This window comes from Accipiter gentilis, chromosome Z (assembly GCF_929443795.1).
Source record: "Accipiter gentilis chromosome Z, bAccGen1.1, whole genome shotgun sequence".
In the NCBI taxonomy this organism is placed as follows: Eukaryota; Metazoa; Chordata; class Aves; order Accipitriformes; family Accipitridae; genus Astur; species Astur gentilis.
This window is the reverse complement of record NC_064919.1, coordinates 25,003,198-25,029,571: the sequence shown is the minus strand read 5'-3', so window position 1 is coordinate 25,029,571 and position 26,374 is coordinate 25,003,198. Positions and strand designations below refer to the sequence as shown.

Here is a 26,374-nt window from a genome sequence, read left to right as displayed (position 1 = left end):
TGTAGTTTGATGCATTGTACAAACCATATTGTCTAAAAGAAGCAGAATACAAGTTAGCACATGACTAATAACTTGTTTTTGCTTTCACAAAATGCCTCTTAGCTTTAGATTTCAAAGTGGTTTTGTAGAGAAGTGTAGGTATTTTGCTCTTTTATAGATGGGGACCCAATATACAAGAAGCTCTTGACTTGTTTAGCACAGAGGAATGGATAGGTTGATTAGCTAGGGCCAGGGAACTGCACCCACCTTCTCAAATGTCCTTAGTGCCCTCTTCAAGCCTTGTTTCTCATTTAACTTTTTTTATGGGTTTCAATGCCTATTTCTGTACCTACGTATGGTAATGAGGTCTTAACAGTGAGACATTTTCCACTTCTGTTTTTAATAGATCCCTTCTGCTTGCGGAGCTTGAGAAGGAAGAGAAAGAAAAGGACTGGTATTATGCCCAGCTTCAGAACCTGACTAAAAGGATTGATAGTCTTCCCCTTACTGAAAATGTAAGTACCTTCAGTATGTTTGGTCATGTATCTGGTGCTATGATCTCTGTTTAAATGCTCTGTGTATTTTGCGAAGTTGGTGACTATCTCTACTATTATTTTAATTTAAAGCATTATTTATTCACTATGTAAAACTAGCTTAGTCTAAACAATGCATTTTTCATGTATAATTTTACACATTTATACTGATAGGTATGAATTTTGTCAGTGATAGAGAGGAGCACTGCAAAGTCATTATGACAAATGAATTACATGTCAGTATGCTGCTTCCTTAACTCTATCCTCCAAAGGTCTTTTCTCTATCCATTCTATTATTTAGTGGATTCTTTTCTTTTTGAGAGCAATATTAGTCTAAGAGGCAATTAAGGAGCTCTTAATTCGTAACAGCAAGAAAGTGGTGCTGTAGCCTGTACATGTATTGTTGCTCCAAGCTTTTACCTTGGCATCTCCAAACTATTTATAGTCAAGTCACCATTATCTGAGATAATGAAGATGTCTAATATGCCAGATAGCACAGGTTTTCATGTTGTCAGACCTCAGCAACTTAGATATATTTGCACTGCATTCCTTCACACATACAGTGTTGGGAAGACCTGGTTACACGTCTTTACAGTCATACCTGATCAGGAATCAGTCAGTCACTTGGAAATGGGAACAGAGAATGGAAACGCTTCCGTGACTGGGGTGGAGCAGCTGCACTTCAGCAAACCTAACACTGAGTCACGGCTGAGCTTATCAGAGCACGAGAAGCAAGGGGAGAAGGTCTGAAAAGGATCTTGAGGAAGCGCAACCCATTCCCAAGGACACAGCTGTGTCTGTGTTACACTATTGCAGGTTTTAAGATTGTCTCCCCAGTTTCATAGGTAATGAATTAACTTAGGCGTTCTTATGATTAGAATGTCTTACTTAACATCTACACTAAATCTCTTTTATGATAATTTATATCCATTACTACTTACTCCAACCTCAACAAAATGACAGATCCCATTCTTTTTAGTAGCATTTTATGTATTTGTAGATGATTGTCTCTTTTTGACTCTCTGAATTGATCTTGGTGCAGTCTTCTGGAAGGACTGCTCTTGAAGACTCATTCATTTGCAAACTGAGTAATTGTCCAAAACCAGTCAACTGCTTTGCTCCTCCCTTGAAAAATCTGTATCAGTTGGAATGTCTTCCCTTAAGCTGTGTTGTTGTTCCTGAATTGAACACTTGTGCTTTTAGTTAGGATAGTTAAAAATAGGGTAGGTGGCAGATGAATACTATCACTATGTGCAGTAGTTTGATACCCCTGAATACTTTTGAAAATACTGATTCAGATGGCATGAATAACAGTTTTATTGGTATGCTGACATACATTAGTAGCCAGATATTATAGGCTTGTAAGAATGGTACTGTCTCAAATGTTTATCTATTACATTTAGTCATTTGGCAGAACTTACAGGTAGTTTGTTGGTTAAAAACAAGAACACATAATATTGTTTAATAATGCAGTCATTTTTTAAGGATCTATTACTATGTTTTGCTTGTTTATGAAGTTTGGTGTGGAAAAGTAATTGTTCTGCTTTTGTTCAGAGAAATACGTCATTTACATAAACTTTATTTACTAAAATGCCTTCTCTGTACTTCAATTTCAGTTCTCCTTGCAAACGGATATGACCAGAAGGCAGCTGGAGTATGAGGCAAGACAAATCAGAGCTGCAATGGAAGAACAACTAGGTACTTGTCAGGACATGGAGAAGCGAGCACAGGTATAGTTTGTCTTTCATAATGAGAAGGAAGGGGAAAAGTTTTCCTGCATTTTTATTCAATTATTGGTAGTTGTATCTTTAAACTGTGTGTAAACACAGTGATACCTTAGAGCATTTAGTTGGCCTTTCAAACACAGAAATAGGAATCAGAACATAGGAAATAACTACTCAGCAAAAAGTACCCTCCTCTGCCTGTTCAAAAGAAGACTTATGAGTAGGCAGAGGTAGGCAATTTCTTCAAAAGAAAATACTTTTCAATGATTATTTGTTTATAATTTATTACCATTTTTGCTTCAAACAATCATATATTTGCTCTAGTTTGCATCAGTCATGCTGGGTTTTTTCATGCTTTTTAGTTTAGAATAAAGTCCAGATACTTTTGTTAAGTTTCCTTAACCAGAAACCATGTATCAAGGAATAATCTTTGAAAACAAGGTATTCAAGTGAGTGAGTGAGTGGGTGTGTGGTGCTTAGTTGCTGGCTGGATTTAAACCATGACAGTAATTCACATACATATCTGGAATTTGTTTGCTCTCATGAAGAGCTGTTTTGCATTTGTGATGAAGACATGTACAATTCTGTATGCAAATCATGTTACACACATTTGGAAGTATAACTCAGAATGTAATTGTGTGGAACCTGTAAATGGATAATCAGTTTATAACCAGCTTGCTTGTTATAAAAACCATTCCCCCATGGTAGTAGAACAACAGTTTGTATTATTTCCTACCATTCATTTCCAGAGATGTTAAATAACCAGCTTGGTAAGATAGTCTGTTTTGTGGGGTTTTTTTTTATGGTGAATGTTACAAAAATAAGTCCTTTCAATAAAAATAGGCTGTTTAGGCTCTATTTTTCTTGCTAGGTTTACTCAACACAAAATTTTGCTACATAAGAAACATTTCTGGTTAATTTTGTTTGTAATTAGAAAAGCTGCTTTAAATTTTAAAGTAATTCAGTAGGACTTTTCAGAAAATTCTTATGGTTACGAGTATTAAGCAAAACAGATATCCTGCGATTGTCAGGTGTGTACATAAAGGCTGTGTAGGGATTTGTCTATATAGATGTACTCAGAGCCAAGTTTAATCTGCCTGGATAATAACTGGCTCCAATGTGGAAGCTGTATGGCTGTGTTATCAAGGTTTATCAGCACTGGTGATGCCCTGCATGAATTCAGCTGTGCAACTTGTGTCAGCCAGTCCTGAGTGAAGGCAGAACAGACTCGGGATTGTCTGCAGACAACTGGTTACCCCTATTACAGAAGAAAGTGTTAACAGCATTGACACTAGAACTTCTGGGAAGGTTTTTTTGCTGCTAACAAGCTTAAGCTAGAGTAAGGTGAATTAAGCTAAATAGGTACGGTAGGCTTCTAGCAAAATTCTGAATGCCCTCAGGCAGAGAATAAATGCTACCCAGAGATGTTGAAACATTTTATGGTTTTCTGAATTAATGTTTGCCCATGGGCTTATCACAACTGTTTATGTGTAACACTTACATATTTACAGAAATTGCAGTGTCTATTGTGATTATATGAAGATTATAAAGTAGGAAGTTACTTGTGCATGTGCTTCTTGTGAATTTGACTGGTAATTCCCCTTGGTTTCATTTCATCAAGGACAGGTGCCAAAACTGTGCAGAAGTTCATTGGTGTACAAATACATAAAAGCAAATTCTGGATTATTTCACTGTGATGTTTAAATATGCAAACTGAAATAGTCATATTTGGCAAGTATAGTGAAGTTGCTACTTTTTCAGCTTTCTTTCTCCTCTGTATTTTCTTTCCACCCTAACTGATTGTGACACACAGTACAATGCAAAACGTAGATTTAAGGGAGAGAACGGTTCAGCTGTATAAAGGCTGACATTGCATACATCTCTGTATTAAGAGTGCCAAAGATTATTCTGTGAGAGAGCTGATAACCTGCTGTTGCCCAAGCAATTGATGCACTAGCCACCCTTTCTTGTGGACGTTAAGATAATGGCCATCTTCTTTCATCTGTCATGATTGGGCTTTGCTTCCTTTAACCTCTTCTTTCTGAAGCAAGTTAGCTCACAGCAACTCACTGTTGATGTTATCTTTTATGAAGATTATATACAAGCACATGCCTCAGCAACAGTTACTCAGAAAGATGCACTAGAATACTGTTAGCAATTTATTTTAGTGTTTAATTATTTACACTAACTTGTACTATTCCCTGAAGCTTATAATTTCATGTGGTAGTTATTAACGTGAAAAAAAGCATACTTAACATGTTTTATTTTGAGTATTCAAATGTTGTAGCCTATATACCTAGTAATAAGTAGAAGCAAACTTAATTTCTGTAAAATATAAAAAATAAAAATTCCAATTGCAAGACTGAAATCATGTTCACATAGAATTTTATTTTTCCTTCATGCCAGAACAAGAAGGATCTCATTTTTTTTTAGGCTTAGAGTTCCTTAAAAGCTCACAAGAAGTGTTTATTGTCATAAGAATTTATGCCAAAATCCTTAAAAGTTTGCTAAAACAGCAGACCACTAAAGATATAAGAAAATTTGGATCCTGGAGTCTCACACACTCTTTTTTTCTGTTTGTACAGTGTTTGGTACAAACTTATGCTCCTGGTTAATGGAACTCCTCGATTTCCCTCTAATACAAATAATGAGTTAGTAGAAAGAAGAATGGTCTGGTGTTTAAATCTCTGCACTAAAATTGGGAAGGGTGGATTGAATTCCTGTTCTTCTTGAGGACTCCATCAATGATACTGGGCAAATCATGCAATTTTTTAAATATTTTTTTTTTTCCACCTGCAGAAAAATACTTCCCCATGTTTAGGTGTGTATATATGGATATTCAGATTCTCTTGATGGATTTATGGAATAAATTGCTGTTTACACAGAAAAAAACTCAATTAAGGGGAAATTTAAGTTGCTCTTAAAGACAATGAGAGACATATTCTGCATGCATCACGTCACTAATGCACAATTATTTCCAGGAATATATTCTTTCTAATACTTAAGAATTTCTTGATCCAGGAGCAAAGGCGGGATGAATTATCTGTTTACCTCATGTTGTGCTGAAGCTTCTATGTATGCAGCTTTCAAATTTTTATTGGCATTTTTTCTGACACTTTGCTTTACAAATCACATTAAATTTATAGTTTAATGTTCATAGCTTTGCATCTCTACTAAATCTTGAAGTTTATGCTGCTTTAGTTAATGCATCCTTTGCTTCACAATACAACTTGTGTAGGGTATATGTTATCCTGTAACATTTGGGTTTTTTAACATTCCCTTCACTAAACACAGAATGGTTGCAGTGGGAAATGAGTAGCCATATGGCTGTAAAAGACTCTGATTCAGAGATGTCTATAAAATCCCAGACAAACCAAAGAAGCAGTATGTAGTTTTCTTCATACTTAGCCTGTTAAATTCTTTGAGATTTGTAGGAGCAGAAAATATTCAGAGGCTGTGCATAACCAAAACTCCCAAATAATTATAGTAACTGAATATGATAGAAGTCATTCAGGATTTCATACCTTCCAGACACTCTGCAAATATAAATCTCTCTCAAATCTCTGTAAGGCAAGTAGAATTCTAACATTTGAGACGAAAGTCAAATAATTTGCTAAAGATCTGCACAAAGTATCAGTTTCAGAAACAGGAAAATTGTGTAAGTTACTGGAGCATTTTTTTTATACCTGAATGTGTACTGTATGATGACCTATTACATCCAAATGAGTATCAGTTTTATTAAAAACCCAACTACTCACTATGTTTTAAATGTTTGCAATCATGCCTGTGTTTTATTACAAAGAACACTTGAATTACCACATGAATGAAGTAGTTTTGTAGTCAGCTGTATTGGAACAGAACTCTTCATATTGCCATTCTATACAGTAAGTAAAAGAAGTTTTGAACAAAATCAAACAAAAATGCATTCATTTCAGGTGAGGGTGGCGAGAATTCAACAAATAGAGAAGGACATTCTTCGTATACGGCAGCTTCTGCAATCACAAGCAGTTGAAGCGGAGGTTAGTGAGCAAATATTTGCCTTCTTTTTATTATGGTATGTATCTTTTTCTAAAAAAACCCCTGAATTATGTAAATAAAGTGATAGGCAAGATTACTTCCATCAGCTAGTGATGTCACAGTCAATCAGTAGTTTATATGTAGGGTGTTACTTGCTCTCTTAACAGTGAACTGAGGGTAGAATACTTGGATTAGTCTTCATGCTACTATTGAACTTTAATCACTAATGATATATCAGAAGTTTAGTTTGAAATTTCAGTAAGAATGGCAAAGTGCAATGTATTATAAAGGCTGAGTCTTGGTTTTAGCAAATAGTTATAACAAACAGTTGTACATGCCTTTCTAAATATGAATCTCTGATAAGCACCTTTGTGGTTTGCTTGTCTTTTGAGAGAGATAAGATTAAAAAAAGGGTGAGTACAGCTTCTGTCAGACTTCATTGTAGAAGCCTGGCATATTTTTAGTATTTAAGTGTTGGGTTCTGTATTAAGAAATACAAGATAATGTTTTCTGTAAATTACAAAGTCTGTAGTAGTAATTGCCAATAGCAAAAACTGCTGTCACAGTGGAAATTCACTTACAAGGTCAACTCCATTTCTCGTACTGGTAAATTAAATATAAATTTTATGTTGGACCTGAATATTTTATGGTTTATCTTCACCCAGAGTAACTACTATGAAAGCACAGAGTAGCATTTTGGTTACTAAGGAATGTATATTTTTCCATTTTGAAAAATAATGATTTCATATTTCCAGGATTTTGGGGAAAATCTGGTTTTGTAAGTGAAGCAGACAACAGTATGTTGTGGTGGGTTGACCCTGGTTGGATGCCAGGTGCCCACCAAAACCGCTCTATCACTCCCCCTCCTCAGCTGGATGGGGGAGAGAAAATATAACAAAAGGCTCGTGGGTCAAGATAAGGACAGTTTAATAAAGTGAAAGCAAAGGTCGCGCGCGAAAGCAAGGAAAAAACAAATGATGTTATTCTCTACTTCCCATCAGCAGGCGATGTCTAGCCACTTCTCGGGAAGCAGGGCTTCAGTACGCGTAGTGGTTGCTCCGGAAGACAAAATGCCCCCCCGTTCCGTCTCCCTTCACTTAGCTTTTATATCTGAGCTGACGTCATATGGTATGGAATATCTGTCTGGTTAGTTCAGGTCAGCTGTCCTGGCTATGTCCCCTCCCGAGATCTTGTCCTGCCCCAGCCTGCCATAGAGGGGGCAAAAATGTTGGAGAGGCAGCCTCGATGCTGTGCCAGCACTGCTCAGCAGTAGCCAAAACACTGGTGTGTTATCAACACCTTTCTGGCTACTGATGCACAGTGCTATGAGGGCTGCTATGGGGAGTATTAACTCCATCTCAGCCAGACCCAATACATATGTATAATCAAAGTTGCCTGGTCTTTTGACATATTAGCCAATCCAGGTGTTTATACACATTGATGAGATCCCCCCCGAGCCTTCTCTTCTCCAGGCTGAATAGTCCCAGCTGTGCTTGCTCCAGTAAGTCCATATCTTTATTGTACTGGGGAGGCTGGAACAGGACACAGTACTCCAGATGCAGCTTCACCCGCTGAGTAGAGGAAGGATCACCTCCCTCAGCCTGCTGGCAACACACTTCTTCATGCAGCCCAGGATATTGTTAGACTTTTTGCCACAAGGGTCCATTGCTAGCCTATTCAGCTCGCCCACCAGGACCCCCAGTTCTTTTCTGCCAGGCTGCTTTCCAGCTGGGCGGCCCCCAGCACGTACTGGTGCCTGGGGTTGTTCCTCCCCAGGTGCAGGACTTTGCGCTTCCCCTTGTGGAACTGCGTGAGGTTCCTGTTGGCCCATTTCTCCAACCTGTCCAGGTCCCTCTGGATGGCAGTGGGACCCACTGGTGTATCGGCCCCTCCTCCCAGTTTGGTGTTATCTGCAGACTGGCTGAGAGTGCACTCTGCCCCATCATCCAGCTCACTAATGAAGCTGTTAAACAGGACTGGACTCAGTACTGACCCTGGGGTACACTGCTAGTTACTGGCCTCCCACTAGACTTTGTGCTACTGATCACAATTCTCTGGTGCTCAGCTGTTCTGCCAGTTTTCAATCCACTGTCCACTGATCTAACCCATACTGTCAGCTTGTCTATGATGATGTTATGTGAGACAATGTCTGAAGGCTTACTAAAGTTGATGTAAATAACATCATCTGCTCTTCCTTCACCCACCAAGCTAGTGACCTCATTGCAGAAGGGTCAAGCCTGTGACCTTTGTAAAACCCTGCAGACTGCTCCCAGTCACCTTCTTGTCTTTCATGTGTTTGGGAATGCTTTCTAGGAGGATTTCCTCCATCACCTTCAATTGCCAGGGACTGAAGTGAGGCTGACAAGCCTGTAGTTTCCTTGATTTTCCTTCTTGTTATTCTTGAAGATAGTGACATTTGCTTTACTCCAGTCTTAAGGAACCTCTCCCTGTTGCCATGACCATTCAAGAGTGGCCTCGCAATGACATCGTCCCTCTCCCTCAGCACCCATGGGTGCAACCCATGAGGCCATTAGGACTTGCATATGTCCAGTTTGTTTAAGCTCTCCCTATCCTGGTCCTCCCCACCAAAGGTAAGTCTTCGTTGCTCCAGACTTTCCTTCTGGTCTCAAGGACCTGGATTTCTGAAGGGTGGTTTTACTGGTAAAGACTGAGGCAAAGAAGGCATTGCGTACTTTGGCCTTTTCTGTGTCCTGTGTCACCAGGTCCCCTTCCCCATTCAGCGGAAGGCCCACATTTTCCCTACTCTTCCTTTTGCTGTCTACATACCTGTAGAATACTTTCTTCTTGCCCTTCACTTCTGTGCATGACTGGACAGCAACTCTTTACTCCTGGATTACCTGACCCCACTTCTGCCTCTTGTATTCTTCCTTTTAATGCCCAGGTTCAGTTACGAGCCTCTTGCTCATCCATACAAACCTCCTGCTGCCCTTACTTTGTTTCCTGCTTGTTGGGATGGACCTTTCTTGAGCTTGGAGGAGGTGATCCTTGAATATCAGCCAGTAGTCCTGGACCAGTCTTCTCTGCAGGGCTGTATCTCATGGGATTCTTCCAAGCAGAGACCCGAAGAGGCTGCAATCTGCTCTCCTGCAGTGCAGGTCTGTGGTCCTGGTTTTTGCCCTTCTCCCTCCTCTTAGGATCCTGAACCCTACCATCTCATGGTCACTGCAGCCAAGGCTGCTTCTAACTTTCACATCCTTGACCAGTTCTTCCTTTTTTGTAAGTATCAGATCCAGCACAGTACCTCTCCTTGTTGACTCTTCAATCACCTGCGTCAGGAAGTTGTCATCAGAGCAGTCAAGAAATTAGAATGTTCCATCCTGCTATTGCCCCTCCAGCAGATACCAGTGTGGGTGAAGTTCCCCATGAGGCCTAGGGCCTGTACGTGTGGGGCTTCCTCCAGTTTTTTGGAAAAGGTCTCATCTGTTTGTTTTTCCTAATCAGGAAGTCTTTGGGAGATGACCACTACAACAGCACCTGTTTTGGTCTGCCTGCTAATCTTCATCCCTAAGCTCTTGACTGACTCCTGACCCATCCCTAGGCAGAGCTCTATGCACTCTAGCTGCTTTCTTGCATAAAGGACAACTCCTCCTTGTTACCTTAGAATCATGGAATCATTTAGGTTGGAAAAGATCTTTAAGATCATTGAGACTGACTTAAATCTTGACACTGCCAAGTCCCACTAAACTGTGTCCCTAAAGTGCTACATCTGCACGTCTTTTAAATACTGCCAGGGATGGTGACTCAACCACTTCCCTGGGCAGCCTGTTCCAGTGCTTGGTAACCCTTTAGGCAAAGAGATTTTTCCTAATATCCAATGTAAATCTCCCCTGGTGCAAGCCTAGGCCGTTTCCTCGTGTCCTGTCACTTGTTACTTGGGAAGAGAGACTGACACCCACATCACTACAACCTCCTTTCAGGTAGCTGTAGAGAGCAGTAAGATCTCCCGTGAGCCTTCGCAGCCTGTCCTTCCTAAAATGTCTGTATTCCTCAATTGCAGCCTTCCAGTCATAGGAGCTGTCCCACCATGTCTTCATGTTCCCAGTGAGGTTGTAGCCCTATGGCTGTACACGCTTTAACTCCTCCTGTTTGTTCCCCATGCAGTGCACCTTAGTGTAGAGGCATGCCAGAGAGGCACCCAGCTGTGTCAGTTACCCAGCTCTCCCCACAAGGCTGTACTGCTGCACCTCCTTCCTTACATGCCTATGCTCAAGGGGATTCCACTTCATCTGAGTTGTATGGATTGCCCTTAGGTTCCCGTCAGCCAGGGCCCTTGCCTTGCCTGCCCTACCCCCAGCTTCCTTACTTATTTGTTGAGGAATTGCTCTGTCCCCTGTTGTTTTTAGCTTAAAGGTCTCCCTACCTGGCTGGCCAGCCTCTCGACGGATACTTTAGTCCCATTTAGTCAGATCCTGTCCCCAGAGTGTTTCTCTCTGGTAAAAAAAAAAAAAAAGCACTGTATTTTGGACTTCCTTAAGCTGAAGGACTCAAACGGCATTGAGATGCGACTACAGAATTAAGGAAGTTTTTCTCTTAATTCTTCACTCCTTTCACTACATTATTTGGGTGCTGAATGCATGGAAATTCTAATTTATTGAATTTTTATTCTGGTATGTCTTATCCTTAAAGTGTCTGGATGACTAGTTGTATAGTTACAAGTTTTAGGACAGAGTTACCGGGATGTTTGTGACAAAGGTGGCAGTCACTACACACTTAGTAACACTTTATAGTGTATTTTAATAATTTCCAAAGGATGGCCATCTTTTATGGAAAGCAACTGGATCTAATTCTTAAATTGCCTGGTGGTAAAGAGGAACGTAGTAGCAGTCAAACTGCAGAGTCCATATAGCTGAAAAATTAAAACATGAGACATTTATTGTCTTTTTATACTGTGCCTGATATAGTGATACCCAAATTGAACGTGTTCCTTATGTTTATAAAGGTTTAGTAACAACAATAGTAAATACCATAGCTTGTCTACTTACACAGTGGGCACCTGTGGTGATGCCAGTCACTGTGGAGCTCAAGTGCAATATATCTTTGTAGACCAAGACCAAATATAATACTGCACCATAAAAACAGCTTTTGGAAATCAATGAGCAGAGAAAATTCTGGCTCACATTTTTACAGTTTGGCAGATTACTTAGTCTTGTAAATGCTACTAGAAAAAGTTGAAGTAATTTTCCTGTGAGTGGTGATACCTTCAAATTTTGTGAGACTTTGTTAGATATTTTGCAAGATTTTCAGAACAAGGTTTGAAATCCACTGTAGAGTTAGACCACTCCAAAGAGAATTTTTGGCTGTCAGGTACAAATCTGAAATTATTGAAAAGAAAAAAGCAAATTCTTGGCAAGTGTTTAATATAGAGTATTCAATTTGTTATAGTGGTACAGGCATTTCTTTCATAATATCTGTCATTTGAAACATATGAAATATTTCCACTGGGCAGTGTTGCTGTAGATAAAATGTAAAGGATTTATTCCATACAGAACTCTGCAAACTTTAAACTGTTTGGACTGTGATGGACAGGGGTTCTCTCAAGTATTTCACTCAGCAGACTTTCTTTTTTTCTTTGGCTCAACTGTAGCAAAATTGTTTCAATCTTACGGTTTCTTATTTTTGTTTGTTGCATTGTTCTTTGTCATACCTTTTTACTTATAGCTGTATGTGTATTGTGTTTAATATGAAGTAATGGCAAAATAAACATTTTCTGGTACCTAGAAAACAATGGTATATATGTAGGTTTTCAATACACAGAAAATAATAGGGTGAGTATTGGGGAAAAAACAGTGATTTAGGCATGGAAAGATCTTCTGTCCTAATAAATACACAAGAGGCTGCTTTGGCAGCTCATGTTGACAAAGTATTAGGTAAAATTATTTGTAATTGATTGACTTAGCAAAAATTATCAAGGCCTGCTATGCTTGCAAATGTCATAAAATAGCTAGAGATTTATCATTTTTCTACTAGTAAATACAGGGAAATTAATAATTGACAAGTGATAGCTATTGTTGACTTCAGAAGCACTTGGAAAATAGTGGCAAACAAGATGGAGGGAGCGACTCTTATCTTCCTGTAATAGGCACCTGTGGTCTTCCACCATTTTGCTGCAAGAGCAAACAAGCATACTGTGTTAAAGTGACTTTTGTAGTGTGATGCCAGAATTCAGAAATTGCAAAGGGTTATAAACCCAGTTTATTCCTCTTCAAAAATTATGCTTCAAAATAGGTGGTACTGTTTAACCCAGGGGACACGTGTGCCATTTTCTAGCTGCTGTACCTCATGTACAGGTTACAGTGTCTGCGGCTGTTTACATGCTCTGGTTCTTTGCTGATGTGGTTTGTAGTTTATATAATTTTCATCCACAGGTCCTGTGTTCCGTGTTAAAAGGTAATGCAAAGAGGGGACATACTTGCAGTGGTTATACTGTCTTTATAACCACTAATCCACAGTCTGGCAGATGAATATTGGTTTATTTACAGTAATACTATATCCATAAAAATATATTTTAATAATCCTTTTGTGTGTATACATATTATTTTTATATAATATCAATATATAATAAATATATGTTGGTACTTAAATATATATTAACACATCTATAATACATATCTATTTATATTTATGTAAAGAATCAGTTTTCAATAAATACCTGCTATCTGCTGCCTGTGTTACTGTTAACTCCTTTGGGCCAGTCTGCATGAAGGGAACAGCTTCATACTGCAGATTATTTCTGTAGCTGAACTGGTAAAAACTCTTTGCTGTGAACTTGCAGACTTGACATTCAAGCCCAGCCAGTGACTCATCTGACAATAATGTGTGTGCATGTTGTGAGTGCATACTGCATTTAAAGTTATATAAGCCCCACTAGTAACTGTTAAAAATTGCCTTATAAATTAATTTGGGTGTTATTTTGACTACTTTTTGTAGCAGCATATATTTGAGAGCGCTTGAGTGGGAGCGGGAAGCCACCTCATTCATAAATAGCATGTAGCAAACAAAACGTGTGTGAATGGGAGAAGGACAGAATGTGGAGAAGAGTGGAAACTCTTCTTGTCAGGGAATGAAATATCTCTGTGTTTGTGCTCTGGATGCATCAAAACTATTTAAGAGATATGCTATCCTTACCACCGCAAAAAAAAATCACCCCAAACCCAGGAGTGGTCTTGAAAGAGTAGTAGTATTCCCCCTCAGGTGACCCAGTGGATCAGAGCCTGGCTAATGAACAGTTCAGCTTTTTGCCTCTAGGCACTTTGAATACTATTTCCTTCATGGGATTGAAAACTACTGTCACCTAATGACTGGAAAGTTCTGTCCTGAGTTATACCGGACACTTAGATGTAGATTTTGTGAAACTCATCATTTATCTTTTATTCAAGACTGAAAGTACTGTGAGACAGGGATTCAGCATATAATACATTATACTGTATTCAGCACATAGTACGGCAAAGCCTGATCTTCACTGCGTCCTCACTCTTACATAGGGAACCCAATTTCTTTAGTTGTTGTATGAGCATGGACAACAGTATTATTTCATACACAACAATAGAGATGGTGAATTTTAAAATTAGAGATAAGATTTAAAAGAATAGTAACTTTGTGTCTCATTTTGTGAGTTTTGCTTTGTGGGTTACTCATTTTCTGTAACTGAACATACAACGTTAAGAAAATGTTACCTATCATTGTTTTCAATTTTCTCATGTTATTAATTTGTCTAATACTGCCATGTTCTTTGACATACCTTATTCCTTTAGTTAAACTGTATAGATTTAATTTTTTTATGTTTATCCCTAAATTATCACTTCACACATATTTAGTTAGTTACTGGTTTCTGAAATTCTGTTCAACGTTAAATACTTTAAATGTTTGAGAATCTAATGTCTGTATGTGAACAAAATAGTTAGTATGCTAGTGATACTGTATGATTTTGATCACCAGGTAACTAAAGAAGTTTCAGTGAATGTACATTGAAGAGAAGTATGTTTCTGCTAAAAGTGAAAGAGAAATTTACATAAAGCAAGATGAGGCAGACTGCTATCATGGGCTGTACTGCTCAAGAACATTGCAGAGCCACATAGAAACTGAATTTAATATACCAAGAGTAGTTAAATTAACTGAGAGGGATAGAAGAGTGTTGTCTGTTAAGGTAGTAGCCTCTGAGTCTGAAAAAGGAGGTTTGGCATCAAAACTAATACTTTTGAGAATAATCATGCTTCAGAGGTAAGGGGATACATTTTCAACTCCAGATTTCAAGCCAGTTCCATGGACAGCATTATTTATGTCTTTCTGAAAACCTGAAACATTTTAAATGTTGGATAGATAATGTAGTGTGACAACAATAGAAAATGTTGGATACTTCACAGCTGCTCAGTTATTCTATTTACTTTATCAAGAAACTGTATTCAAAGGCCTGATTTTCGTGTTGATCTCATGATCCCTGTCAGTGGCAGGGACACCAGTTCAATTTTCATGTAGCTGTATAGAAAATTGGGTCTCTTGAAGGAACTGAAACGTGTCTGTACCAGCTTGCCAGATCAGTTGAAATTATTTTGATAAAATATTAAATGGATCAGCATCAGGTTATATAAATTTTACTTGCATCAAAGTGGTGATTCCTGCACTGTTTGTCCTTAAAATTTAGAAGGATTCTTACAGTACAGGTATCCTTCTGTTGACGCAGAAATTACTCATCTTTGAATGCGAAGCTTAATTGAACTATGCTAGCTGTAGTCTCCAGTAAATGTATAGATCACGTGACAGTGCAGAGAAGACAGTTGTTTGCTCCAATTCTGTTACATTTCTGATAGTGATGTGAGCACAGCTGGTGGAAAATGGTGTTCCTGTGTGTCACAGCAAATCCTTTGTCTTGCAGGGCTATAATCCTCAGAGGACATGCTTCACTTTCATCTTGCAGTTTTTCGAAGACACTCGGTCTAGCTGTTAATTTTTGAGGCTAAGGTTATGAAATACAAAGTACTGTTCACTGGCTTTATGAAGATGCAGCATTGATGCATTCACAGTCTAGAAAGCTTTGAATGGTAAAGTGTACTTCATTTCTGTATGTAATTTCATAAACTCTTATATTAACAGAGAGCACCTCAAAGCAAGCACGATGCAGGTTCCCATGATACAGAGAGGCAGAATGAAGGTCAAGGAGCAGCAGAAATCAGCGTGGCAACTAGCAGTACTGGGCAGGTAAATTGATTATTTTGTTTGTTGATAGTATAAATAAATACTCAAAATGTACAATGCTTATATATTGGTATATACCTTACGATGTTTGTGTGCCTGCTTATTTTAAAAAGATATATATTTTTCTTCTTTACATCTATACATGCATGAGAAATTTCTTGTATTTATTGGAAAGAAATGTTCTAATAAGATGAAGTATAAATATTCAATAATGCAGGGAACATTTCTCTTTTGTTTAAATGATTAATGAGCCTAATGCTATGAAGGAGATAACAAGAACGACAACAGAAAATGTATTTTATTGTGGGTGAACTGTAATATTGGAAGTATGATTTAATTATGGAAAATGTTTCAAATTTTCACTTTAGTGATTTTTAAAAAAGAGGAGAACCAAATGGTTTGTCATTAATGTTTCTTTAATACTGTTTTAGATAAAGCTTTGAAACAGTAGTCTCAATGAGTTAATCTCCTGGAGGTGGACTGAAGGGTTATTTACATTCTTCTAAATAATCTTTCATTGCTTTTCCTTTTATTAGTGAAATACATTAGTGGAATACTTTGAGGCGTACATTAAATTCTTTATTTGTCTTTCAAAACAAATATTTATCAAAATTTATGACTTCCTTCTTTGGCTAAAAATGCTTTGATTTATTTACTATGTGCTAATGATCATGCCCTTCATGATTTCCAACCATAGCTGAGACATACCCACTAGTGATATAAGTTCTTAAAACTTCACACTACAAATTTAATAGTTGAATTCATATGCAAAATATTTTTGCTACTCCAGGGAAGTAGAATTATTTCAATACTTCTGAAAGTGTCTTGTACAAGAAGATTTATCAGAAAGAATTGTGGTTTGGCTAGAATATTTCACTTGATTAAATATTAAGCACAACCCAGTTTTGCTTTCAAAGTATGTTTGATTACCATTTGGAATTAAGTTCTGTCAGCCATATCCAAGCAATTGCTTGAGGCTCTGACTCTAATTCTTATGACAGCTTTATCGTCTGGGAAGAAAATAGTTCAGTGCTGCTTTGGGGCTGAAAGCGTAATGTACTTAAATAATTGATGTATTGTGGCTGTATCTCCATCTTCGGTGTGTGAATCAGGATATTTTCTGGACAGAATTTTACAGGGAAGGAAGGAAGAATTGTCATGTCTTGGCAGACCTATGCAAGTGGGAGATTCACTCAATAGTTCATTTGACGTCTTATGTTGAGGATTTGTGCAGTTTTGAACTTTGCCTCATAAAAATGTATAAAACATGCATATTCCTTCCTCCTGGAGGTGGATAGAGCTGGGGCACTGAATCTGTGTTAAAACAGACATCTGGAGATTATTTACTTTCAGTGCAAGTCCAGACAGAGGAGGTTTAATGGATTGGGCATAACATTTATTTCTGATAAACCAGCTCAAAATATACTTGGAGCAATCACTATTCAGTGGAGTGCAAAAACATTTTAACCAAATCATTTAGTTCTAATTGGTTTCGTTGTCACATAATCAATGTTAATTGAAACACTGCCAATTGAATCTAGGATTTTTCAGGATTCAGTTATGTCCATTTCTGCAGCATCTTTCAGCTGTCTTCTCTTTTCCATTACACTCACTATCCTGCTGCTGAAGTAAAATTTTTTTCATACCTTTGTTTTGCAAGTTTTATAAAGGAATGCAATGAGATTGTCTATTTTGTTAAGAAAATATGCCACAAAATAGGGAAAATTACATAATTGACAGAGTAAATAGCAAGCATAGTAAAACAACGAGTGAAGGATGGTAAAATATGGAAGGAGAAAACAAGATGAAGTAGACAGACAGGAGAAGATTTTGAAAGAGCAGGTTCTACACAAGAAGAGTCCACTTAACATATCCTTGCCATTTCTTGTTTTCTCAGATGAATGGCTACACTACACTAGTTTTTTCACGTCAGCCTTTAGGAGCCAGTAAGAAATGTAGTTACACTTCATTTGGGCATCCTGGCATCCTCAAAGTAGCAAGGCCACGTGATGTCTCTGAACGGAACAGTTAGCTGAATCACAGTTGATACAGTTTTGGGGAAATGATAGGAAGATTACGCTATTTCTGTCTACACCATGGTGAATTTGAATAGGTAGTGCTCCAAACTTAAGTACTTTTTACCTTCTTGGATTAAACAATCATACTGAACTTAATGATGGAGAATTCCGGCAAGTACCTCATGTTGAACCTGTAGTCGTCTGAATGTAGTTTGAGGTGAAGATGGTATGAAGGCATTGCTTGGTGTAAAAACCTGGGAATTCATTCCTATATTCCTAGCACTGCAGATTATTTAAGTGAATAATTGAGAAAATCCAATAGAATTTTCATTTTAAGCTTTAAGGTTTTTAATTTCTCCTATAGTCAACAGAGAAAATAAGGGCTTGTTTACATAGGAAATATATATTCAAATAAATTGTGTGAATTTAAATAATTCTAGTTATACTCTTTCAGCATATTACTTATTCTGGAACATGTATGAAATGTTCTGGATTCAAATGGGAGAGTGAAATGAGTATAATATTGTGTGTTTAAATATTCCAGTAGAGCTAGGATTTTTTTCTGTCTAGTCAAACACTACATAAAGTTATTCCTACCTTTTACTTATAGTCACTTTCAACTTCAAATTTAAGATGTTGAACTGCATGAACAGCAAATACTCTGAGAGGAATATTCTTATTCTTTCTTTATTATGCACCTAGGAAAAACATAGAAATTATTTCAAAGTGTCTTTCATACAGTTTTCTTCAGTGTGTTACATATTTTTATTAAAAAAAATTCATTCTCATTGATCCGGATAATTTGCAAAACAACATTTGCAATCTAAGCTAATGATTTCATGAACAGATTTTTGCTTTTGTAGAGGATCAACAAAAGACTGGTGACTACCTCAGTAAAACAGTGTTCTGATACTGAAAGTATTCGCTAGTCAAATGTATTTTTAAGTTCCCCAAAGTGAATGGGAAGGGAGGGACATAGTAAGGGGAACTTCATAGATAGATAGGAAGCAGAGAAAAAGAAAACAACAACAAAGAAAAAAAAAAAGGCAAATAGTGTGAATGGATAAAAGGTGATAAAAAGAGGAAAAACATAAGTACACAAAATGGATTAAAAGAGGACAAAGATGCTAATAACGGAGTCTTGCTAGTACAGTTAGCTATTTACAGTAATTTCTAGGAAAATTACAGCAAATAGTGTCAGCATTATTTTATAGCTTTTCATTAAAAAATGAAATGGATTCATCCACTCATAATTTGCTTTTGATATGGACAAATTCAAGTAGGGTTACTCCTTGTCCAGATGAATTTCTTTTTACTTGTCAGTTCTTGCATACCTGCTTGTGTTCTGAAGAAGTACAGACTTACTCCTCTGCACTACATAATCTGACACAAAAGTTGAGGCTGTTTTTTTCTCTCCCTGTAAAAACTGTAGTTCGGTTTGTTGCAAAGTCCACTTCTTCTTGGTGAAAATAGTAATTATAAAAGGAATTCCATTGAAAATACAACTCTATTGAGACTTAATTTCAGGAAAAGTGGTTAATAAAACCCAGTTGAACTGTGACCCCTAAGTTGTGTCAGGGCAGAGAGGACCTAACTTAACAAAAGTAAGTTGACAGTTCATTACCATCAATATGATTTCATGATCCAGTGCTGAAACTGAATTGGGCAATAGTTATTTTTTCACTCAGACTTTTTTTTATACTGAATTGTTGTTTAAATTTATAGGGTTCTGCTGCTCGAATGGACCACGAGACAGCCAGTGTTATGAGCTCTAGTAATAACTATTCTGTTCCTCGCAGACTGACAAGTCATCTGGGTACCAAGGTAACCGAAGATTACAAACCACAGGTCGCTAATGCTACATTTTTACTAATACAATAACCTCATTGTTTCTGCCAATAGTACTAATATTAGCTGAAAGATCTATCCACACAGTGATTTTACTGAGTTAAAGTTTTACAATATTTTTTCAACTTTTAAACTATATGCACAGAAATCCTTTTTTTTACTTGCTGATGATCAGTTAAGTGTTGCTACAGCAAGGAAAAAATGAAAATACTAGAATGTCTAAAAAGCTTGTGATGTTGATTTATAATCCATGATGAAAACGAATCCTTTTAAGAGCAGTTCTTCGAATACTTTTCAAGAGTCCAAATCCATAAAGCAGATGCAGCTGCTAAGAAACTGAATGAAAAAACCCCCACCAAAAAACAGTTATGTAAGCCCTTCACAGTGACACATGTCTGTTCACAAAAGACTGTGCTCAAACTATATGTGCAGTATGAAAAGAGATGGGGAAAAAAGGGGCAAATCTGTAATACAAAACTGAGTTCATGAACCACTGGAGTTTATACTGCCTCTGGAATCAGCAGCAGTATAGATATTATCGGTGGTGTGCTGGCTGAGTGCAGTCTTCTGGGAATCGGAGCTTATTAGCTCAACATAGTATTAATTACTTTGGGCCTTAAAACAGTGTTATAATATTGTCATTTTGGTCCTGCACGGTATGCATATACCAAATGGAGGTGACATCAGCTAGTCTATCTGTGAGTTTTCCTTACAAATTATAGAATTCTCAAAAGCTGCAAACAGCGGGAGAGGCCTGAAGGCAGGGAAAGGGACTGAGTGTGGAAGGATACAGGCAAAGAAACAGTTTGAACTGAGTGTGCTGTGGGATAGGAAAAGCTTAACATTAATGCCTGAGAAGAAGGGAAAGTGGTAGAGGGTGTAAATAGAGGAATGCATCTACAGATGCAGAAAGAGATGTTTCAGTGGGCAGTGTGTATATACAGAGGGAGAGACAGACAAATTTTTTTTTTATTTTTTATTTTTTCAGTTTTTCCTGTACTATTATTTGCCACAAGCTGGAGGCCAGATTGTGGTGGCTTCTTCAGCTGTATTCTCTGACAAAAACTTTACCTTCTAAATCCAAATAACACTGGATTAAAGCTGCCACTTGAAATATCTGTCAAGAGGCATGCATAAAGCAGATTAAATTCACTCTCCCTTAGGAATCCAAGTGGTTTGTTTTAATACTACATTTGATTTTTCCCAGACCAAGAAAACAGCATCTCCAAACTGGGATGCTAGGCTGTCATAAAATTGGCTCCAAGATTATTTCAATGGATTTTGCATGTGATCATACAGTTTCACAGATTCTGTTTTCTACTGCTTCAGCAATCCTATAGTATTTAGAGAAGTACATGTTAACAGACTTGCTGCTTGATCTACCCCCTGCTATCCAATTTTTTTATAACTTGGTATTTGTACTTATCTTCAGGCACATTTGAATTGTCCCTGAAGAAACCAATTAAATAATTCATTGGTCTGGTAACCAGTGCAAGTATCTAGTTATTAGAAAACTTCGTCTAACAGTCCAAAGTCTCATTTCTTTCTTAATTGTTCTATTCTAAAGAAACACACAGTCTGCTACTTCACAGTTCCCTTTGATAGTTTCTTTATGTTGTGCTTTGATTTTGAATGTTCCTGTTTATCTTGGCTTTAGGAGTTTGGAGTTTCTAGGTAGTATCTAACACCATCCTCTACATCCTGTTACTCTACTAAAAGTTCATTAGAAGAACCAAATGCATTTCTTGATCTAAAGCTATTGAAGAAAACAGAATGGGAAGGACAAACCAAATAGTGTGTTGACCACTGTATTACATGACAGCCAAGGGAATCCCTCAAAAATTGCTATTTTTTGATAAGAAATTTGGTTACTCCAAGGTAAATGTGTAACGCTGGGTTTTCATGGCTTGATTTGATTTGACAAATGCTCAGGATTTTATGTATATTAAGTGAGCATTTGTTTGCTTTACTGGTTTTATCCCTGTAAACTTGAAAAGGTGTTAATTTAACTCTTCCATTTAGCATTTGCTGTAAATAATCTGGTCCATATGCAAGTCAGTCATCATAACAAAAAATGGTTAGTTAATTTGAAGTAGTTTTAAAGGAAAACTTTAAAATACATGGATATCACATTTTTTTAGCATGATGTAAGCTAAAAATGCATGTAATCATTCTTATCCTTTGTCTAAAATAATGGCTTTTAGTTCCACATAACATAGTTTTTCACTGAAGAGCATCTTTACATGTAAGTGTGATTCATACAGAACATATTTTTTTGAGACAGAATTAATTTTATATATATTTTAGATTTCTCAAACTGAAACACTTTCATTAGTATGTTTATTTAATCTTTTTGTACAATGGAAGTTTAGAAGTCTTTGCCATTGGTCTTGTAAGTTAATACAGTTACATCCAGCTGCCACCCACTTCTTCTAGCCACTTAACTACTAAGTGAAATTTATTAAGATTATGAATTCTGAATTCTAAATAGCACAGATGTTTGCACCATTAAATAAGGTTATCTTGTTGGTGTACTATTCAAATTTAATTTTAGTTTAATTTAATGTGTATCTTTTAAATGTAACTGTATTTTTAAAATCATTTGACCTGCAGGTGGAAATGGTGTATTCGTTGTTATCAATGCTCGGTACTCATGATAAAGATGACATGTCAAGAACATTGCTAGCAATGTCTAGCTCCCAAGACAGCTGCATAGCCATGCGTCAGTCTGGATGTCTTCCTCTCCTCATCCAGCTTTTACATGGCAACGATAAAGACTCTGTCTTGTTAGGAAACTCTCGTGGTAGTAAAGAGGCCCGTGCCAGAGCCAGCGCAGCACTGCATAACATCATTCACTCCCAGCCTGATGATAAGCGAGGCAGACGGGAAATCCGCGTGCTCCATCTTTTGGAGCAGATCCGTGCTTACTGTGAAACATGTTGGGAATGGCAGGAAGCACATGAACAAGGCATGGACCAAGACAAAAACCCAAGTAGGTTCTGCAAGCTGTATAAAAATGTTGCAAGGATGTATTGAAAACAGTGAATTTACAGAAAGTACAACGTTAATCTGACTTCTTGTTGAATGTATGTGAGTGTGTGTGTGTTGTTTTGTTAAGCTGAGGTAGTGTTAGGAAATAGTATCTATTACAAATATGATACCCTATTTATAAACTTGTTATTTAAATCATAAACCTTGCTGTGCTTTCCAGATAATAGTTCTAGTGTTCTGTATTTATAATCTGTAAATTAATATTGAATATGTACTCATTCTGTTTTACATTTTAGTGGATAGTGAAACATACCTACATAAATAATCCCAAATTGCTTTTCATGGAGATGTATTCAGGAGATAGTACATTTCATTTAAGAGAGGAACAGAGAGCACAAATTTCTCAGGGGACAGTTAGAAGAAAGATTTAATCTTCTGGATTGCTTAGCTGCTTTTCTGAATTGAGGGCATTTTGTAAATACGGTCTGCAGGTGTCTGTGACAGATGTAGTACTAAAATCAGTGGGCTGCATCATGGGTGTTGGAGTTTAACACAAGAACCATTTAGCAGGAGTGGGGATCTGAACAAGATGTACCAATACCATTTGTGCATTAGCCAGAATCTAGCTCACAAAAATATGAGCTTAAAAATGTCTCAGTTATGTAGCAAAGGGTTTAATTAACCATTTGTAAGGATTTAACACCCAAAGAAGCAGCTTCACGTTAGGTGGCACCAGAATATTTAACCTTATTAATTTGTTTCACTAAGATTATTAATTTTTAAAAGTAATAAGATAGTTCTTTTGTACTGGGAGTCATATTTCTTACTTAATATGTACATTTAGGATTCTGCCTAATTTCTTTTTCAGCATCAAGTGTATTTATAGTACACACATTTGTAAGTAACAGTCTTAACTAATTGTCTGTTCGTGGATTACTGGGAAGATACAAACCCTGAACAAAACTGCAACTGATTTATTTTAAGATTAGATTCACTTTGGAAAACTTAGGATCTAGACAAAATCATCTAGGAAATACTAATTGTTACCTATTTCTGGATCAGTGCCTGCTCCAGTGGACCATCAAATCTGTCCTGCAGTATGTGTTTTGATGAAACTTTCGTTTGATGAAGAACACAGGCATGCAATGAATGAGCTTGGTAAGACCAAATGTATTTCCCTGACTTCCTTTGAGAAGCTTGCTGGGAATGCTGACACTTGTGTACCTCACTGAATAGAATATATGGCTTGTTTTTACTACTAGTTTAAACAGATCATCAGTTCATTCGTGTCAATTGCCCTCTAAAGTGATGAATGCAGTTTAAATTAACCAGACCATTAGTAGATAAATTACTATGTCAGTTACTCTTTTTTCTGGCATGAATTGTGAATTTTGGAAGAGTAGTAGTATTATGCAAATATTTGCAATTTTAGAAGTGTTGGACTTACAATGGAGACTACTTTCCAGGGTGGGACGTTTTTTATTGGTGTTTTGTTGTTTTTTTTTGTCCTGAGTTGGTTCTTGTCTTGACAGCCTGAACTTTTTTAGTCCATGCTCAGTTAATTCTGTGCATGCAATTTTCCTTAATTTGCTACATTTCATTATCAATTAAAATATTCTATGTATTTTTCTCTGAAACTAACATTCAGTGATAATAATTAAATCAGTAATTTTTCAGATTTACTAAATAGCCTTTTATGTAACTGGTGTGAGTTCATTGGTCAGACATGATTTTGGCTGGGTAGAATTAAAAGATGAGTGTGCTTCTTAGTTCCTCATAATTCGTCCTGTTCCCATTTTCCCCTGAAATCTCAATGTTGTGCTGTCATACCTTGCAGCTGCTACTAAGCACAGGGTTAATATCCAGAGTCAGTATTTAACAATTCATTTACTTTTCTGAGCCTTTGGATTTTAAGATGTGATATTTGTTCTCTACATATAAATCCAATTTTCTCCTTGGTATATATGTATGGTACTCATGATATTAGAGTACAGATACTACTTACTGTCTTGTTTGTTTTTAAAGGAGGTTTGCAGGCCATTGCTGAACTGTTGCAAGTGGATTGTGAAATGTATGGACTTACAAATGATCACTACAGCGTTACCTTAAGGAGGTACGCTGGAATGGCTCTGACAAACTTGACTTTTGGAGATGTGGCAAACAAGGTAAGAGTAAAATTTTAAACATAGAGTAATTTCAGTTCATAGCTATGTTTGAATTGTAGTTCTCAAGACAGGTGATGAAAATCTCCAGGATAGGATATTGAGTTTGAGCTCAAGACAGAGGTTCAAAATACCTGTCTTTCCCATCCTGTTCCTGACAGAGAGCGCCACAAACTGGATGTTTTATCATGCAAGTATAGTATCAACTCTCAAATTAAATCACTTTTAATTTGTCACTGAAAGTAAGGTTTTTATCTATTGGCTTAATTTTTTAATGAGCATTAGTTTCGCACATAATGATTTTGGACCAATGATTACGGATAGTGACTGATTTTTCTGAGGATGTTGAACTAGAATCGTTAATTGAGTCAAATTTTGTAAAGTTGCCGGTTATTTAATGATACTATTACTGTCTGATGAAATTTTGTAAACCTCTTCAGGCTGGAGCTTGCTTTTAAATATCTGGAGCATATCTGGCTCATAATGGGCACTACTTCAAATTAGTATAAGAGAAAATAGGTTCCCTAATTTCCCACAAGGACTTTGCTTTCAAGACATAGAAAGTTTCAATAATGTCTTGTCCCAGAGTTTGCCAAGCCATGGATCTTAAAATAATTTTGTACTGAGAAGACTTTTATCTTCTGCTCTAAAGGAAGATGTTTCAGGACTGAATGGAAATAACAGGCTTCATATAACTTGGGTTTTGTTCCAAGTTTTAGACAAGAGTAAAGCATAAATCCTTGCTGCAAATGAATAGCTTCACAAAATATTGTCTCTTTACATCATCCAATGAGTAACCACAACAGGGCTGCAGTTACTGAGTTTATAGCATAAACTTAAACACTCAGATATAAATGTATATGCTCCCTAGCAGATGAGTAGTACAGTTCTAACACATACTTTGTTTTTGAATAATTTTTAGTTGTGCTTTGTCACAATTTCCAACTTAAGCCTTACATTTTTTCAATTGCTATTGTATTCTTAAAAAGTTATTCTTCAAATGTCAGAAATATTTGTGTCAGTCTTAAATATTCATATTATTTTGCATACTATGTTTATATATTAAAAAAATATGATTATATATAAAAAAATATGATTGTGAGACTCAGTAGATAGTAGGTAACAAAACATTGCCAGCTCACAGGTGATTTTTGTCTGGCACGTAGTAAAGAAGGCTTCTAAGGTAGTAAAGTTCCAGATCAAGTCCTAGACCTGTTGTAAAAAATAAAAAAATTAGCACAATTTTACCACTTATCTATTGTCCAGAATAGAAATTTACAGTTATGCTTAACTTTTTAGTAGCTGTAGACCAAATATTTATTGTTGGCAAGATATTTTATTAAGCTTTTATTGAACTTCAGATACAATTAGCTTAAAATATCAAAACATTGTGCAGAAGCAAGCCACCTAACCTGTTATTTGATACTATTCACTTTATTTTTTCTTCTGGTTACTTACAGGCTACATTATGTTCTATGAAGGGCTGCATGAGAGCTCTTGTAGCCCAATTGAAATCTGAAAGTGAAGACTTACAGCAGGTAATGTCCTTTTGAGATGAAGTATTTCTTTAGCTTGGACATTTCCATCACTTTGCATCCCATGAATTACATTGCATTGTAATAAAATACTGTATTTCTGCTTTCCTTTCCTAATACTTTCCTTTGTTCTACTCATTTGGCCTCACCACCAGTTATTTTTATGCTTGGATTCTATCATCTTCATGAAGTTTCTAATGTGCTGTCCACAGCCAGCCTTCTCTTTTTTTAATTAGGCTTTCTCTTTGAAATATGCTTCATTCATCCCAGGCTTGTTTTTTGTTGTTGTTGTTTTTATTGTTATTGTCATGTTGTATTGTCTCCCTTAACTTTGATGCAAAGTTTGTATCTGTACTC

General features: G+C 36.8%; 1 protein-coding gene across 6 annotated transcripts in view; it reads left to right on the top strand.

The window, feature by feature from the left end:
• The window catches only part of APC (APC regulator of WNT signaling pathway), a 317,483-nt gene that overhangs the window by 70,771 nt on the left and 220,338 nt on the right, over positions 1-26,374 (top strand). For 3 of the 6 annotated variants that reach the window (XR_007505045.1, XM_049794812.1, XM_049794813.1), the window contains exons 5-13: positions 386-494; positions 2,129-2,242; positions 6,172-6,255; positions 15,362-15,466; positions 19,207-19,329; positions 21,943-22,321; positions 23,383-23,478; positions 24,346-24,485; positions 25,943-26,020. Coding sequence is in view for 5 of the 6 variants with exons in the window: in XM_049794812.1 (XP_049650769.1) it covers positions 386-494; positions 2,129-2,242; positions 6,172-6,255; positions 15,362-15,466; positions 19,207-19,329; positions 21,943-22,321; positions 23,383-23,478; positions 24,346-24,485; positions 25,943-26,020 (1,228 nt within the window). In the remaining variant the exon portion in view is untranslated. Of the gene's footprint in view, positions 1-385; positions 495-2,128; positions 2,243-6,171; positions 6,256-15,361; positions 15,467-19,206; positions 19,330-21,142; positions 21,208-21,942; positions 22,322-23,382; positions 23,479-24,345; positions 24,486-25,942; positions 26,021-26,374 lie in introns of those variants that run through there. The other 3 variants (XM_049794814.1, XM_049794815.1, XM_049794817.1) reach the window with 3 other exon arrangements.